At 43.9% G+C, this 19,539-nt stretch overlaps 1 protein-coding gene across 1 annotated transcript in view; it reads right to left on the reverse strand.

Moving 5' to 3' along the window:
• Positions 1 to 8,815: 8,815 nt before the first annotated feature.
• CRIP3 (cysteine rich protein 3) overlaps positions 8,816 to 19,539 on the reverse strand; it is a 28,442-nt gene continuing 17,718 nt past the window's right edge. Inside the window, exons 4-9 of the mRNA XM_088442976.1 lie at positions 15,317 to 15,445; positions 15,164 to 15,235; positions 14,999 to 15,093; positions 11,381 to 11,438; positions 10,417 to 10,511; positions 8,816 to 9,306 (exon numbers count right to left, since the gene is read on the reverse strand). Of these exons, the coding sequence (XP_088299102.1) occupies positions 10,435 to 10,511; positions 11,381 to 11,438; positions 14,999 to 15,093; positions 15,164 to 15,235; positions 15,317 to 15,445 (431 nt within the window). The 3' untranslated portion in view covers positions 8,816 to 9,306; positions 10,417 to 10,434. The remainder of the gene's footprint in view (positions 9,307 to 10,416; positions 10,512 to 11,380; positions 11,439 to 14,998; positions 15,094 to 15,163; positions 15,236 to 15,316; positions 15,446 to 19,539) is intronic.

Below are 19,539 nucleotides of genomic sequence, written 5' to 3' on the forward strand. Positions count from 1 at the left end.
GCCAGCATTCCCAAAATGGGCCTGCACACTAGGTAGGGGTAAGAAGGGGACAGTCAATAGGCCTAGGTCAGGTTCTCCCACAGACCATACTTGCACTCTCTCCTAACACCCACATGGACTCCAGGCCATTATAATCTACACAAGACCTGCTCACATTTTGTCCTCCACTAGATGCATCCCACATAAATGAGAATGTGCCCTTTCTAGGATTAAGAAAACATGTATCTGTAGAATAATTAGCTGATCTATCCTAGGGGTACTATAGCTCAATATGCTGGAAGGGCTTCTCTACCCCCAAGACTTATTTAACACAGCTCTAAATGCATTTGCTAGAGTAGCATTGTTAAGCTGGACCTGTGCAAAGACCTGTAAGGAGAACGGTTCTAGTATCATGGCCTAGTCTTCATCTCTTGCTCCAGCCAACAGCATTCCAACCATGGTCTCTCCCAGCATGACAGTGCTCCGCTTCTCTCCAGCTTCTCACCACTTCCTACACAGGTTTTCTGTGGTTTGTCCAACACAGTTTCCAAGTTAGCGTCCTGGAAAGGCAGAACATTGAGGCTAGGCTCCTTCTTCCTCACTTGCTCCCAGTGGATTTCGTCAAAGAGAGGAAAGTCTCAGCCCAAGATGAGACCATGTGGTAGCTACATACTAACTTGTTTGTCCTTAACTGTAGCGTGGTAAGAGGGTTCTTCTGGGGGCGTGGCCTGACCGTTAATGGAGGAAGCCGCATCTCGTTACAGCTCCGGGCCAGCACAGAGGAAATCTAGCCTCTATAGCCCCATCCCGGTCAGCGGAGACCTCCAGACCCTTACTTACCTTCCCCTGGCTTGTCACTGGCCCAGCGGGTGAGAGCTGCGGAATCGGGAAGCGCAGTAGGCGCTTTCGCGGGTTGCAGCTGGCCTGCTGCCCCTTGAGCCGGGGACTGGAGCGCACAGACTGGCGGCTGCAGACTTCCGGCAGCAACATCTTTGTGGTGGGCGCCCGACGGAGTCCTCCCTGTCGCACATCGCGTGACCCCTCTCTGACCCTCTAGCCTCAGCTGCCCCGCTGCGGTGTCAGGGCTGGTGTTCCTGCTTCTGGGGACTCCCGGGAGACATCTCTGGGAGGATGCCCCAGCGTCCTGAAGCCTCTGGCGGCCATCTTTGATTTCCTCTCACGCTGCTGCTGGTTATTGCTGCTGGGATACTAGCAGTGCAACCCCGCTTGCTGACAGGAATATCTGCTGCCTGTGACTCCCTGGAGTAAGGGGAGGGTGGTGCGTCCCTGAGGGGAGATTATATTGTATCTCTATATACCACTGCTTTACCTGCTCCATTGTCACGTGACCTGTTGGCCCTTCTCTCTATGTCTGGAGCTCCTATATGACCATCTACACATACCCAGTTTATTTTTCACTAGCCTAACAGGTTCAATCCATCTCAGCTATTTAGCTTGCTCTTGCCCTGACATTTTTTACTTTTGTGCTGGTGGACATTTGCCATTTACTCTACGCTGGCTCCCTCTTGTGGTCTTCTGTGATAATTACATCAAGTACTAATTGCAGCCACAATTAGCGAACCTCCATGTGCTATTATATTTTCTGCCAGCCTCTCACACCCTTTTTTCTGAGGCTAAGATTCTCCTGGATGGTGCATCTCTGGAGTTAAAGATGTTCGCTTAATATTATCACCCAACTTGCCTGGATTATTATTGTAGAGCCCTGTGTCTCACTTTTTATACCGTAGTTTTTTTTTTTTATTTGTATTATTTCACTATGTCGCAGAGAGGTAAGAAACCTCCACCATCCTCTGCAAATTTCTTCGGATCTAAATCCAAGGGTTCACAGAGTTCGTCATTACCCCCAGAATCCCCCTCCTCCCTTTGCTCATCCAAAGCTGGCATTGATCCTCAAATTCAAGCGGTTATGACTGATTTGTTGGAGGGAGTTCAATCTGCATTCAAGCAAGAACTGTCAAAAGCTATAAACAGAATTTAAATCAGAATTGACATCTCTTGGCAACAGAACGGACACGCTGGAATCTAAATCGGACGACTTATGCCGCTCCCAAAATCGTCTTGATAAAGAACTCTCTAGACTTCATGATGAGGTGGAGACACTCAAAGAAAGACAAGAGGACCAAGAGAATCGTTCTTGTCGCAACAACTTACGTATACGTAATATAGCAGAATCAGTCCTTGGTCCCTCCTTACCGTCATTTCTAAAAGACTTTTTTCAACACTTAGTTCCAGCCCTTACAAATGAAGATTGTTTATGTGATAGAGCCCATAGCGCACTCCGATCGAAGCCCTCTCCTACTCAACCTCCTAGAGACGTCATAGTTCACCTGCACTATTTTCGTTCAAAGGAACGGATCTTGTTAGCTACTCGAGACTCTCCAGTGATTCCTTTCCAAGATATGCAGTTACAAATCTTCCAGGACCTGGCTCCCTCTACTATTCAGAAACGGCGGGATCTTCAGCCAGTCACTAAGATTCTACGGCAGCATCAAATCCGATATCGCTGGGGATTCCCCTTTATGCTTCAGGTTTCAGCAAACAACACTGTGCATAGTGTCAAGACCCTCACTCAAGGTCAAGATTTATTAGCCAAGCTTAATCTTCTTCCGACGCCGACTTCTGATCCGGTGACTGCTGCAGCCTCTCCCAAACCTCAACGCTCCCAACCTCCCTCACCGGACTGGACCAGGGTGTCCCGTCACCATGCTAAGGACTGTGACCCCAATTGAACTGTTCAGTCACTCCCTGGTGTATACTCTCTTTTTAATAGGGTTTAAGCTCCCTACAATGTTCTTTCTGAATTTTGCTAGGAGGAACAGTCCTCCCCTCTTGGTTCTCTGCGACATACATAGTTATTATTTGTATGAATATCACGATGTTTAGATAATATTTCTCTTTTCCCCTGGTCTTTCCCATTTTCCTTCCTCCCCCCATTTTTTTTTTTGTTTGTTTTGTTTCTATATATTGACACAGGTTTATGATCCCTGTATTACAGGGATTTTTGTTTGATTTGGTTTTAGCTGATCTTATATTTAAGGGTCCAGGCAGTCCTGATTCTATTGGACGGTCCTTTCACTACCCCCCATGCTCCCTTTAATATTTTTGATTAATGTTATGTTGATTGATATTATTGCAATCCTTGATTGGGACCCAATTTACCAGGGTTGTTACCCAAATGGGTTCTCCGTTTCTCTCTCTTTTTTTTTTTTTTGTGTGCCTTTCTTTCTCTGTGGCTCTGTTTTTTTTTCCCCTTTTTTTTTTTCTTTCTGTCCCTAAAGGTGGCTCTATTTGGGCCAAATTTTTGACTTATTATATCTGTGTGTTATGTCTGTAGCACCTCTTTATATATTTTTCCATGTCTCTTAAATTGCTATCAATTAATGTAAACTGTCTTAATTCTCCTAAGAAACGTACAGTTCTCTTGGGGGCTTGTAGGAGGGAGAAAGCCGATGTTGCATTTCTACAAGAGACGCATCTTACGGGCCCGCATTCTCAGCTCCGAGGTAGGTGGTTTGCCCAGACCTTCTTTGCTTCAGCGAATTGTAAAAAATGTGGGGTAGCCATTTTAATTAGGCGTAATATCCCTTTTGTCCACATTAAAACTGTGACAGACCCAGAGGGTAGATTTCTTATAGTGATCGGTACTCTCCGTACTGAGATTTTCACTCTGGTGTCAGTGTACGCACCTAATCAAGACCAGCCCCAATTCTTTGATTCTCTGTTCAGGCGTATTAGCAGAGTTGCGCAGGGCCATATTATTCTGTGTGGGGATTTCAATACCATTATTGACCCCCTGTTAGACAGATCGAAGCCACCTTCAAACTCCTCTGGGATGTCTCTTCCTAGAGCTTCTCGTACTCTCCTGGCCTCCCTTAAACATTATGGCCTTAGTGATACCTGGCGTCTTAAACATCCTCACAGCAAAGACTATACTCATTTTTCAGCTCCACACCAACATTATTCCAGGATAGATATGATCCACATTTCCTCCACTACTACCTCTCTGGTTACAGAAGCCGGTATTTCCCCCTTTACATTGACAGACCATGCATGTGTCTATATTCTTTTAGATGTACATCGCTCTCCTCGTAGGAAGCGTAACTAGCGTCTTGATGACTCCCTTTTACAACATCCCCCCGCTCTGCTAGAAATAAAATTGGCGATGACCCGCTATTTTGAGGAGAATACCTCTTCTGATATTTCCTCTAGTATCCTCTGGGAAGCCCATAAGGCTACTATACGGGGTTTTCTTATTTCTAAAACCTCAGCGGTTAGGAAAGCGGCTGCACAAGAAATTACTTCCCTTGAGTCACAAATTTCAGTACTATTGATTCAACATAAAACATAGCGCCTCCGTGCTAACCCAAATTGAGAAACTACGAGGTCAGCTTAATGCCCTTCTGTTTAGTCGCGCTGCGCTTATCTTGCACCAACTTAGTCAACGCTTTTATGATAAATCTGACAAAATTGATTCCTTATTAGCTAATAAACTGCGTCGCAGACAAGCATTAGGTGCGATAGACAAATTACACTCTCCGTCTTCTGGTTCTCTAACCTATGATCCTGAGGTTATGGCTGAGGAATTTCGGACGTTTTATAGTTCCCTTTATAATTTATCAGATTCTTCTTATCCCACTTCTGCTGGAGACGAGGGGGTGCGCTGATATTTGTCCTCTACTTTCCTTCCCAGGCTCTCAGAATCCCAATTATCTACTCTCAATGACCGTATTTCAGATGAAGAGACAATAGCTGCTATTAGATCAATGCGTTCCTCTGCCGCCCCAGGCCCTGATGGGTTTACAGCCCAATATTATAAACTGTTTACAAAGGAACTTGCCCACATCTTACATCTCTATTTAATGATATTTTGGAGGGCGCTTCTTTTGCTCCTGATACAACTCGGGCCGACATTGTAGTGATCCCTAAACCTGATCGCGATCCTACTCATTGTATTAACTATAGACCGATTTCATTATTAAACGTCGACCTGAAAATTTATGCTATAATCTTAGCGACTCGGTTAGCTCCTTTGCTTTCTTATTTGATACATCCGGATCAGGTCGGGTTTATACCTGGACGTCAGACATCAGACAACACCAGAAGGGCCATTGATCTGATACATTCTATTCATAAAAGGAAACTTCCTTCTCTGGTTTTAGCTCTAGACACGGAGAAGGCCTTCGACCGCATTTCCTGGCCCTTCATATTCGCTGTCCTAGACAAAATGGGATTTTCAGGCAAATTTTTAGATAGCATTGTGGCACTTTACCGTTCCCCCACAGCACGAGTTTCGGTTAATGGTGTCTACTCCTCTAGTTTTGGGATAACTAACGGTACTCGGCAGGTTGTCCCCTCTCTCCCTTAATATTTGCTCTTATTATGGAACCCCTGGCGGCAAAGATCCGTTGTAATAGAGCCATCTCGGGAGTATAAATTGCTATACCGATGGTATTATGTACCATCGCGGCTACAAGTAATGTTTCCCGATGCTTCAGATAGATGTTGGAGGGGTTGCGGTGGAGGGGGCAGTTTTTTGCATATCTGGTGGACTTGTCCCAAACTAACTAGTATATGGCAGGAGGTTCTCGCTCTCCTCTCGCACCTCTTTGATATTACGATTCCCTCTGATCCTCAGCATTTTCTACTTGCCTTGAATCTGCCTTCTCTGTCCCGGTTTCAGAATAGGTTATTCCGACATATAGTGTCTGCTATGACCTGCCAAATTGCAGCGGATTAGAAAAACCCTCATCCCTCTCCAATGCAGGCAATATTATCACGTATCTGGTATATATACAAGATGGAATATATGACAGCTATATTACGTAATACATCCAAAACCTTTGATAAAATATGGTCCCCTTGGCTGACATACCAAAATGTTTCCTCTCCATTTAACAATTAATTTTTCCTTTTATATTTTTTCTCTATTATGTTTAGTTTGAAAGAAAGTGATCCTATATGGAGTCCACCCATTCTTTTTCTCCTCTTATTCTCCTTTGTCTTTCTTTTCCTTTTTTCTCTATTTTTTAAACGGATTGCCACACCGTTGCTGCAAGATTTTTCTCTTGCTTCTATATTCCTTCTTTTCTTAGAAGATTTTCTCATTATATTATATTATATTATTATTCTGAAATAGTACAGTTCCCATTATAAAAGTATGTTATGTATTAAACCTTATTTTTGAATATTGGAATGTACTGTTTTCTTTGTGATTTGCTCAATAAAAAGAGTTTACAAAAAAAAAAAAAAAAAAGGGAGGGTTCTTCTATAAAACTCCGTAGTTCCATGTACACAAAGAAACCGGACCTTATAAAATCACACAGGTAGCACCATGCTGGAGACCAGGGAAAGTTTACTTCCAGAGTCTACTAATTCTGCATGTGGATTTATTATCAGTCCTCTCTCCTAACCTAACCTTAATTCCTACTTTCTCCTCAGTAGAGATCTCACACTTACAGTACTTTATCCGTTAATTAATCCTCTCACATTCTCTGCACTAGCTCACCAACTGACCCCCATCTTCCCCCCCCCACTCCCCTCACACAGCACATTAAAGTGTAACATTCCCCAATGGACACCCCCATCTATGCTGTGACATACACAGTACATTCTGGTGTGAAATCCAGTCCATACAATTGGCACATTGAGATGTGGACTCCCCCCATACATGTGTTACATACAGTGCATTCGGAAAGTATTCACAACGCCTCACTGTTTCCACATTTTGTTATGTTACAGCCTTATTCCAAAATGGAATAAATTATTTTTTTGTCCTAAAAATTCTGCGCGCACACGCACACTACCCCATAATGTGTAAAGTTTTTTGTTTTGTTTTTTATTTAAATTTGCAAAAATCTCAAACAAAAAAAAAACAAAAAAAAAAAACTAAGAAATCACATATACATAAGTATTCACAACCTTTGCTCAATACTTTTTTGATGCACCCTGGCAGCAATTACAGCCTAAAGTCTTTTTGAATATGATGCCACAAGCTTGGCACACCTATCTTTGGGCAGTTTTGCCCATTCCTCTTTGCAGCACCTCTCAAGCTCCATCAGGTTGGTTGGGAAGAGTTGGTGCACAGCCATTTTCAGATATCTCCAGAGATGTTCAATTGGATTCAAGTCTGTGCTCTGGCTGGGCCACTCAAGGACATTCACAGAGTTGTCCTGAAGCGACTCCTTTGATATCTTGGCTGTGTGCTTAGGGTCGTTGGCCTGCTGAAAGATGAACTATCCCCCCCGTCAGAGGTCAAGAGTGCTCTGGAGCAGGTTTTCATCCAGGATGTCTCTGTACATTGCTGCATTCATCTTTCCTTCTATCCTGACTAGTCTCCCAGTTCTTGCCGCTGAAAAACATCCCCACAGCATGATGCTGCCACCACCATGCTTCACTGTAGGGATGGTATTGGCCTGGTGATAAGCAGTGCCTGGTTTCCTCCAAATAGAATGCCTGGCATTCACGCCAAAGAGTTCAATCTTTGTCTCTCATGGACAGAGTCCTTCAGGTGCATTTTGGCAAACTCCAGGCGGGCTGCCATGTGCTTTTTATTAAGGAATGGCTTCTATCTGGCCACTCTACCATACAGGCCTGATTGGTGGATTGCTGCAGAGATGGTTGTCCTTCTGGCAGGTTCTCCGCTCTCCACAGAGGAATGCTGTAGCTCTGACAGAGTGACAATCGGGTTCTTGGTCACCACCCTGATTAGGGCCCTTCTCCCCCGATCACTCAGTTTAGACGGCCGGCCAACTCTAGGGAAGAGTCCTGGTGGTTCCGAACTTCTTCCATTTACGGATGATGGAGGCCACTGTGCTCATTGGGACCTTCAAAGCAGCAGATATTTTTCTGTACTCTTCCCCAGATTTGTGCCTCAAGACAATTCCTTGGACTTCTTGCTTGATTTGTGCTGACATGCACTGTCAAGTGTGGGACCTTATATAGACAGGTGCATGCCTTTCAAAATCATGTCCAATGAACTGAATTTACCACAGGTGGACTCCAATTAAGCTGTAGGAACATCTCAAGGATAATCAGTGGAAACAGGATGCACATGAGCACAATTTTGAGCTTCATGGCAAAGGCTGTGAATACTTATGTACATGTGATTTCTAAAGGTGCATACACACACATGATTTTTTGAACGATTATCGATAACAATATCGTTTAAAAAATCGTTCACTTTCTGAGTTAAAACGATGAACGATAATTGCTAATGCGCGTTGACGTTTGTAGTTCAGTCAGACTGACCAGCTGAATGATTTTCATTAAGGGAAAATGCAAAAATCATTTGTAGTTCAAAAAAAATTGTTCATTACACTTTAAAAAAAAATGTGACAGATAATCAGACAAAAAAATTGTTCATAAAATCGTTGGTAACAAAATCATCTGTGTATGCAGCTTTAGTGTTTTGTTTTTTTAGTTTTTTTTTTTAAATTAAATTTGTAAAAATCTCAAAAAAAAAAATAAAAAATATTTACACGTTGTCATTATGGGGTATTGTGTGTAGAATTTTGAGGACAAAAATGAATTTATTCCATTTTGGAATAAGGCTGTAACATAACAAAATGTGAAAAAAAGTGAAGCGTTGTGAATACTTTCTGGATGCACTGTAACAGAGTGACATCACAACTGGACCATATACATATGGTACATGTGAAATTCCCCCATTCATATGGTGCATTACAATGTAATATCCCACAGATACATAGTACATTGCAGTGTCACATCCCCCCATACATATATTGTCTATAGCCCAAACACTCAAATAAATTCTTATAATTCTTAGTACTTGAAGGAACCAAAAGAAAACGACCTATCAGATACATTACCAATTTTATTCTAAATCCATTTATAATACCGCAAAGATCAATTTTATAGGTAAGAGAACACCAGCAAGAGAACAGGGATCTCCCAGTGACAGTCTCAGGGATTAGCTGATGCAGGATTCCAGATATTAACCAACGACCTGGAAAACCCCTAACCAGAGAAAGGAGTCCCCTCTAGGGACACGCCATGTGACCCTGTCTATAGTGAATGAGGCGGGGATAGTAGGACAGTCTACAGGCAGTGGGCAAAGCCTAAACGTGGCGGCAGAGGAACGTCTCCATGTAACAGTGCAGGTATCGAGACACCTATTCCCTGCAGTAAGAGGGGCTACAGCTGTAGTATCGCACTTTTCGGACATCAATTTAATGTCTGGAGAATACTTCATATATAACACAGAACAAAGCTCCAGAGTATGGTGCAATCCCAGCCGGAGAGGGTTAAATAAGGAAAGAACTTCGAGACAGCGACATTCCCGACATTCTGCAAAGAAACAGGAGGATGATGTTCCCAAGCTGTATAACATCGCAAATACACACAATCGAACTTTACTGTGCACACACACTATAGATTATATTAAATACATGTACGTGTAATATAAAAACAATACAAATTACTGGAACTCATATACAGTAGAATAATGTTACATAGCTATACATGAGTGTTAATAGATACAAGCTTAAGTCTTTTGTGGCTTTGTGCCAAAATAAATTAAAAACATGCTTATATGACACAAGTCAAGGGGTCTTCCCAATATAATTCCCCCCGAAGGAACACACCATTTCCAAACAAGCGTCCTCGGTTTTGTGTTCAAGAACAAAGAAAAGAAATGTATGCAAATGTCATCACAGCGGCTATCCCGTACGCAGCTGCTGTGCGAACATATATCGCAGACGGTGAGGAATGCATTGAGGCGCCCACCTGCGGCTTTGTAAATTCCAGCACAAAGACGCAGCATCGGTGGCAGAACATTCAATTAACGACCTTCTGAGTAACACACTATGGTCACGCACAATGGCCGAGGCAACTGACACGGAGCCAGTTTTATGGCTTCCGGAATCGCAGATGCAGGCTGGGACACACCCCGAAAACTGTTACCTCTCCCATATTCTCCCTTATATCACACCGAGTAAAAGGTCGCTGCAAGAGGCTACGGTTATGCACGTTGACGAATGCGCAGTTTATTGATAATCGCTCATCTGCATAAATATCGGCATTGTGTACATCTCCGGATCAGGCCCCAAACTGTTACATTCATGATGTACCATCCACATTACTTGTTGAGCTGAAACGCGTCGGGAAGGTTTTCCTCTGATCGGAGGCCTGACTGCTGAAGTAACTACACTGATCAACATTTCTTCTAAAGTCAGGAATGGAATATTATGGGCCGGCTCTCTTAATAAAATGTGTGTACTAGCATTACTTGATTACTTTATATGATATAGTGTAGTGTAGTATATACTCTCTTTTTCAGTATTCTGTATTATATACAGTACCGGAGGAGAGATATATATATATATATATATGAGAGAATTGAAAAAGAGGGGGTGAAGATACATGGGAGAGGGAGGTAGATAGATAAGTGCTACTTACCACTAAATGACATAAAATTCACATATCATCCAGCGATTCGGTTTTGTCGGGGCAGGGCTCATACAAGTAGCACCCCACGTCTCCAATATTCACCCCTGTGAGAGGAGGTAGAGTTGTAAAATTAATCCTCAGATCTCCCCCACTACTCACAGCTCTAAGATTCATTGCTCCTTGTATTGCTGTCAATGACCCAATACTGTATATATCATGGTCTCCTACAGAACTGCACAGCAACTCCCATCTATCTAGAGCAATGGTTCTCACGTACCTCCAACAGGTCATGTTTTGTGGATGTCTTTAATTATGCACAGGTTAATCTATTTAGCTGGGTCAGTAATTCTTCCACTAACTGAAATCCTCAAAACATAACCTGTTGGGAAACTTGAGGGCTGAGGTTGGGAATCGCTGATCTAGAAGAGTCTGCAATTGACCCCTCACTCACTTATACATACTAACATAGGCAAGCATTCACAAGACTGAAACAGAAAAGGTCTGATAAAAGACCTTCCAATAATCATTTAACAGCTCATATTCCACCATAGAGGGCGCTCATACAAGCCTGCAAAGTCACATCAGCCTGGTAACTGTAGAACGGATTGCAATTACTCATTATACAGATGCACCAGGGAGAATATGAATTACACTCACTATACAGAGATGGAGAAGCAGTACTGTGCACGTGTACAGAAAGGCCTGTAAACACAATGCACTTTAACACTTCATGATGGGAATAAGCCCATTATATGAAATATGATGCACCTGCTATAAGAAAGAATGTATTCTAATTAAACCCCTTTACATCTGATTTGTATATATTATTATATAGATCAAGCAGATTAGTAGCACATGGCTGGAAATCGGCCATTGCTTTGGGGTGTCTGATCCGGACTGTGAGATTAGGGTGGAGGGGGGACACTCCTATATACGAGTGATGGGCACAAGATGAACACACGAGACTACTAACCTTTTGGCCCAAAGAGATGTCCATAGCAGGGTACATGGCAGTACGGCAGCCCATCGTGCTGTAAAGAGACTTCAATATTAATATATAGCCATTTGCCCCACAGATGAAGCTCAGCAGCTTACAGCAGTTACCACAAATATTGGCGCCCCTGCATTTTTATAAAAATAGTCACAATTTCCTCTACGCAAAATTTGACAGGAACAACAGTATTTGGTCAGAATAATGCTATTACACAACCTTTGTTTAAGATACAGGATAGACTTAATGTTGGGTAGCACAGACAGTGGTCAATATAACTACAATCAGCAGCTTCCTATAACCATGGAGGAGCTGCCTACACCCCTCTACTGGTGGTTTGCCTGCTCTTCATGTGCAAACTGCCCCAGGGTGCGGTTTGCCATAGGGTTTAGATCTGTACTCATTGCTGGCCACTTCAGAAGGGTTCCTGTTCTTTTCCCGGACCACTCCTGGGTGCTTTATAAAGTGTGTTTGGCAATTGCAATGGATGTCACAGATTTAAATGGCCGCACCTTGCGCCTGAAGGTCAGCATGGTTGTGTTTGGCAGCTGATTATTTCTGACTAGTTTCAAACAGGTGTATAATAACCCAACAATCTACTGGAAGGAAAGGGTCATAATTAGAAAAGACGGCAATAACACTGACACTGACACACACACTCTTTAGAGCACAGGTTCTCAAACTCGGTCCTTAGTACCCCCAAACAGTGAATGTTTGCCAGGTCCACAGAATCACAAGTGAACTAATTAGTTCCACCTGTGGATCTTTAAAAATGTGTCAGTGAGTAATGAGCACACCTGTGCTGGTGACCTGGAAAACATGAACTGCGTGGGGTCCTGATGAGAGTTTGAGAACCACTGCTTTAGAGCAGTGGTTCTCAAACTCGGTCCTCAGGACCCCCACACAGGTCATGTTTTGCAGGTCACCCAGCAGGTGCACAGGTGTAATCATTACTCACTGACACAATTTTAAAAGGTCCACAGGTTGAGCTAATTATTTAACTTGATTTAGTGTGGAGACATGGAAAACATGCACCGTTTGGGGGTCCTGAGGATCGAGTTTGAGAACCTGTGCTTTAGAGGAATGTAAGCAGTATATACACACACTTCTACAAATACTACAAAACATTACTGATATTACTAATAAATGTTAGTAATGTTTTGTAGAACCTGTAATGTTCTGTAGGATTAGTAAGGCTACAAATACTACAAACATTACTGCCACCAGAGAACGTTACTCATACCCCTTTTACACCTAAATTCCGGGTCTGACCTGGAGTTGGAACAGGGTTCCAATCCAGATCAGACTCGGAATTTAGCCGGCGCCGACCCAGGATATTCCAGAGTCGGCGCCATTCACACCGGAGTCGGGTCTGCATAGACCCAGCTTTTCCGACGTTGAAGTGGACGCTTGGAGATGACGTAATCTCCAAGCGCCACTGTAGCCGGACCAATCGGCTGGCATGCGGCGCACTCCAGGTCATCGTCACCCGGAGCGCCCCGTTCACACAGCAGGGTTTCACGGGTTACTCCCGTGTTAAACCCTGCAAGTTACCTGGGTTGGATTGCCTGGTCACTCGACCCGGCGATCCAACCCTCTCCCCTTTTACACCAAGGAGCTGCCCGGGTTAACCCTGCAATAATCCAGGTTTTAGCTCCGGTGTAGAAGGCTGCTGCTACTACATTTTACTAATACTACTACTAAAAGATACTAAAGGCGCATACACATTTAACGATTCGCTCCATGAGCGATATCGTTAAGTGTTAGTCGGGCTCAATGTCTTTACACTGAACGATATCGTTCAATAACGTCACCAGCAGCATCCCTGAAAATGCACAACCTGATGATAACGTCATGTTGGCCTGCATGTTCAGGCGATGAAAGATATAGTTAACGATCCGCGGGAGCACGCATCTTTAACGATATCTTGCATACACTCTGGACGATATTGTGAACGATATCTTTCACAATATCATCCAGTCTGTACGCGGCATAAGAGCTTTACTAGTGGTGCTGTTAATGCTACACATTACTAATACTACAGAACATTTTAGATACTACAAAACGTTTCTACTGATACAAATACCATTGCTACCAATACTACAATTACTACTAATAAATTATACTTATAATACAGAACATTACTGACATCACAAAATTTTACTAACGTTACAAACACTAAACAAACACTACTAGCAAACAGATGTGGTATATTTGGTTGACATTCATAACGTCGACAGTCTGCATGTAGACATTGACCATGTCGCTTGGACACCTGTGGAGGAATTTTGCTTGAAGTCTATCTCAGCAGTAGGGAACCTGTGGCACTATGGGGTCTATTTACTAAGCTGTGTTAGGAGATAAAGTGAACAGTGATAAGGTACCAGCCAATCAGCTCCTGTCATTTTGTCAAACACAGCCTGACATGGCATTTAGGAGCCGATTGGCTGGTACCTTATCACCGTTCACTTTATCTCCTAACAAAGCTTAGTAAATAGACCCCTATAGCAGTTGTGGAACACCACATCTTAGCATGTCATAATGCTCTAACGTACAACTGTTAGAAGGCATGCTGGGATGTGTGGTTCCACAGCAGCTGGAGCACCATAACAGTTTGCCTACCCTTACAGTCTATCCCTTGGCCAGGGAATGTGGTCCAAGGATCTCAGATAAGCTTAATAATAATTTCCTTCCCCTGTGCATTTGCCTTGACTGACTGACTCATCGTGGCTGTAGCACAGTTCAGAAATCAAACACCAACTGTCACCCCAAATGCTGCCAAACATCACTGGCACTTGGTGTGGCTCCCGTATATTTGAATAGTGAGGGAAGGGAATGTGTTACTACAGAGGTGAGACGAAAATGTGTTACTACAGGCAGGGCCGGCGCTAGGCTTTGCTGCGCCCAGCGCCGTCCTGTGTTGCCGCCCTTTCCCTCCCCCGCTCCCTCCCCCTGAAGCTACATAATCACTATAGCGCCAGGAGGGAGGGTGGGCGTTTCCAGTGCCTGCCGGATACCATGGCACTCCGGGCGACGGCCTGGCTTGCCCGGGCCTAGAGCAGCTACTGACTACAGGGGTGAGCGGGGGTAATGTGCTACTCCATATATAGTCCAGCTTTTGGTATGCACAAATGCAATTGTTACTTTAAAATAGTTTTATCATGTTTAATGTATTTTGGGCGTTCCCTCTTTTCTTTTTGTAATTTTCCAGATATATCTGCACTGAACAGGTGTCCTGTCCAAGTGTATAATACCATATATTATGTGTCATAATTTGACTGGCACCGAGCTTATTGTACCTAAACGCTATTTTGCGCTTATTCCTTGTACAATATAGATTATATACAGAATTTTACCTCATCTGAATGCCTGACAGTAATCATACTGAAGAACACAGTAGCTAGACTCTAAGAAGAAATAAAGACTGATACCAGAGAACAGTAGGCTGTAGTAGTTTGTAACTGCAGAGTAAATGTAAACAGAATGTCAATCAGCTTGCTCTTTTTTAACTTCTGATTGGTTAATGGACATCAATCAGAGTCTATTATTTTATTATGTGCGCCCCGCCCGCCATGCACACAGTGTTGTCTTTCCTCTTACCTCTGCGTGACCGCCTGCACTCAGCGTCTTGTTACAGCGCTGGCATCGGAGGCATGGGCGGTGCCAGCTCCTCCCCAGGGACATCACCTTTTCAGCTGCAAGACCAAGCAAACATCAGACTTCCGCAGCGGCACGTCAGTCTATACCTCAATGTAGCCCACTTACCAAAGAAAACGGCTTTTCCACAGCCTAGACACAGGGCCGTCTCGCCCGCAAATGTTCTGGTGGGGGTCACGACTACAACAATGACAACAACAATGAGACATTGCCCAATAGTTCCATCCTCTATCAGATAGTTATCACGTTCATCTTACTTACCTCTAGTGACCGGCTTTGGGGAACGGTTAATGGGATGGGCTGTAGTGCTGGAGAATGGAGGCATCTCTCTCTCTGGGGCTCTAGGTGTAGTATCATAAATATAGGAACCGACTCCACCAATGTTCACCCCTACAAAAGACAAAAGAGAATGGGTAAGGAACAAACATAGGGCCCAACTCCTCCAATGTTCACTACTAGGGGTAAATTTACTAAAGTGAGAATTTTTAGAAGTGCATTTTAGAAGTGATGTTGCCCATAGCAACCAATCAGATTCTACTTAACATTTAACTAGCACCATCTAGAAGATAATAGCTAGAATCTGATTGGTTGCTATGGGCAACATCACTTCTAAAACTCACTTCTAAAAACTCTCACTTTAGTAAATTTACCCCCTAGAGCAGACAATAGAGAATCGGTGAAGAAGGAGCCATATATGTCCCAACTCCACTAATGTTAACCCTCTATACTGAACAGAGAATGGGTAAGGAACGGGCAATATAGGTCACAACTCCGCCATTGCTCCCTCATAGGGGGGATTCAATTAGGGACGATTCAGCTCGCCCCATTAGCCATTTGCTGCACTTACAGTAGCTCCAGACTTGCTGACTTTTTTTCACAGCCCCATAGGGCCGTGTATATAAATATGTAAATCTGGGGCAAGATCGGGCACCATAGGTGCAAGATGAGGTGTGTGGCATGTGTCACTGGTCATCATTAGCTTATGTCCAGGTCTGCACTGCATGAACACACTATTACTACAGTATCCCTACATGACACCACAGTACCGCCTCTTTGTTCATACGTGTAGATACAACTGAGTATAACTCTGCTTTCCCCGTACTTGCATACACCCATTTCTGCTGCATGCATAATGAGAACTCACAGGAGGTTCGCTCTATAGACGGGGGTACATTTAATTCTGCGTCAGCCCCAAAGTCTTGTACAAGGGCATTTTGATGGTTAACAGAAGGAGCCATAAAGCCTTTCTTTCCTGCAAACGTGCCCCATCTACCCCTAGAAGCTTATTTCGAAACACTAAATCTGTTTTTCTTGTGTGTTGGTGCTATACCAGGTACATAAGTGCCCCAATCTCTCAGCTTTACCCATAAAATGCAAACTTTGCACTGACTCCTGCAGGTGCCATCACCCCATTTAGGTGCATGTGCTTGGTACCACAATTTGTGGGGCAGGTCTGCAATTTTCCACTGTGCATCCAAACTCCATTTCAGCAGGATTTAGCCCCAATATCTCATTATCATTTCCGAATAGTAATGGAGTTACCACTGATTACTGCAAATGGGGGGGAGGGGGGCAGAATTTATACATCTGGGAGGATGTATTGATTGGATATATATTGGAGCTTGGCTGTTTTGTAGCCATCCCCTCCATTCTTTGGATAGGAGTGCTGTACAGCCTTGGATCGGCCACTGAAGGTACCAGAGCCATGTAATCCTACACAGTACATCAAACATGACTATGTGGTAGAGGACACAGGGCCTGATTCAGACCAAGTCGCTAAGCTGCGCTCGCTAGGGGCGATAATTGCACATCTGTGCATGCGTATAATTCGCAGTGCACGTGCGCTAGCCAGTCACTGCGATCGGGAGGCGGGCGCTTGCTGTACACAGACGGAGTGCTACTTTGAGTGACAGATAGTGCCGTTTGTGGGTGGTAACAGGGGGAAGGTGCTTGTGAACGGGGGAGTGGTGGTCCGAACGCAGGCGTGTCAGCTTCAAAACGGAGTTTAATGGGTGTGCATAATTAGCAAAGTAGTGTCATTGAACACGTCACTTGGTTGTTTTTTACCCTGAAGTGATCGCAGTGCTTGCGGTGGGGTAGGGTCTACCTCAAGGGCTGTGAGCTGCTCCGATGGCTCTCGATGTTACCGATGATTCATACACTTCCTGGAGATGACGTGGGTTAAGAATGAAAAGTGGGCGTCTTGAAACACCAGCGTACAATCGCTGCCGTCGTGCTCTAAGACATAGAGGGCGTCCTTAAGCCAGACAATGCGAGCATGGGATTTGCATAACCGGCCCCTTTTGGAAACGAGCGAGCGCAGCTTAGCGACCGGGTCTGAATCAGGCCCACAGTGCGGTTAACCAGCATGAAAATGCCAGATCACTGCCAACAGTATGAACAGCGAATGATAAGTGTTCACTGCCAACGTACAACTCAACACTAGTGTGCGTAATACCAACTATGGTTTCAGAACTCAGGACACAACATTAAACAGCCGAACTACACATCTGACATTAACGGCATCAGTTTACTCTACAACATACACACATTATTCTGTATAATAATACTGCACAGATACATACACAAGATTACAGAGCTGGAAATTATTTTGGGTGTAAACAGACCGAGACTCCGGTTTCCCAGTGGAGACATCCAGATTCCACCTAACTTGGGGTCTCATACAGCGATTACAGAACACTAACGATAACTGGCTTTGGTAATGAGCCGTCTCCTTAACATGTCAAAGGTTACAGATATATTGTTCTGACGAAAGACTATTGTAAATTGCCGTCATCTTCAAAATAAATAGAGTGCATAAAAGTTACGGAGAAATATGACCCTCAAGCTACAGATGTGTCCACATACATATATCCTCCGTGCGCTACAAGTCGCATTACACATAACGCTTCACTGCCGCGCGACTCGGTAGCGCAGAGTGTATTTTCATGCAACTCTTCCACTTAAAATGCGTCTTATTTGCAAAGTGATGTGAATAGGACTTATAAGCAGCTAATGCTCATTACAATGGATATGCGGCATGCCCATGTTCTGTGCGTGGCTGCGGCTGTATCTGCATGCAAAATGCTAAATTAGAGTGTCAGCGGCTGCGACGCGTAGTATTTCACACGCACATACAAACGCAGCTGCACACAGAATTTAGGCATTCCTGTTTAATGTACAAGGAGGCTGGATGTATGAGGACACCGGTAAATCTATCCTCTGGATCAATGAGGATGAAGACAAAAACATCATAAAAAAAAGCATGGTCTAGCAACAGTGCGGTCTGGAGTGTAAGGACGGTCAGAATGCGGAGCCGCTCTCTGCGGCAAGAAAACTGTCACTGTGCGGAGCCGCTCTCTGCAGCGCAAAGACTGTCACTGTGCGGAGCCGCTCTCTGCAGCGCAAAGACTGTCACTGTGCGGAGCCGCTCTCTGCAGCGCAAAGACTGTCACTGTGCGGAGCCGCTCTCTGCAGCGCAAAGACTGTCACTGTGCGGAGCCGCTGTATGGTGGCTGGGGAAGGGAATTAAGATGACCCTGCAAGGTTAAATAGGCAGCTGACTTTGTCAGGAGGAACGGCAACAAAGTCCTGCTATACATGCTTAAGAGACGAAACGCGTTGAGGATGCGGTGACCCCCGCTATTTGAACTTGCTGCACTTTCTTAGATAAGCCTATTGAAATGTTTTTAATGTAATTATTCACTTTAATGTTTTTTTTTTTTGTGCGAGATGTATAATAAATTGCATTTAATTGCTACACTATGAGAGCGCTGGACAAAAGCATTCCATATGCGGAAAAGGTGCCGATTGTGTGGATCAAGAAGACACCACCACATGCCTATATATAAGGTGCATACGGTACACATTTAATTGTATCGCAGTCTGCCAAGAACCTTTGAACTCATAGTATACTATAAGGCGCTTGTTCACACCTTTTATAATATATACTCAGGTTGGACCTTTCACAGTGTAACTGGCATCTGTGATGAGTGTCAGCACTAGATAAGCAATACATTCCTTCCATCTGACACCAGTGTCACCCAGCATTGCAGGAATATTATACACAAGGATGTGTTAACAGAAGGTCAAGAGGCCCCTTCTTAGATTAATTATTAGAAAAACAATGTACAGTATATTAAAGAGCTCAGTGACAGCAGAGATTCAGATGAGCCTTCCTCATATTAACACAGCAGAACGTGACACAGTACGGCAGTCACCAACATGGGAAAATATCACTTTTGTTAGCTCCAGGAGCAGACATAGGGGTTCGGTGATCAGAAATCAGATGGTGCCCAAGAGAATGCTACCCTGAGCCTGTACAGTTACCATGTGCTTTTCACCATGGAAAAAGACAGAATAGTTTTGGTTGTCTAACGCCTTTAGGGAATCAGCAGAATAGACATAACACAAATAGGAGGATGATACAGAGCTGAATGCAGGTGTGGCCACACTGTCCCCAACTATCCGCTTGTGAGTGTAGG

Source organism: Taudactylus pleione, unplaced genomic scaffold (genome assembly GCF_031769625.1).
Source record: "Taudactylus pleione unplaced genomic scaffold, aTauple2 ptg000320l, whole genome shotgun sequence".
Taxonomy (NCBI): Eukaryota; Metazoa; Chordata; class Amphibia; order Anura; family Myobatrachidae; genus Taudactylus; species Taudactylus pleione.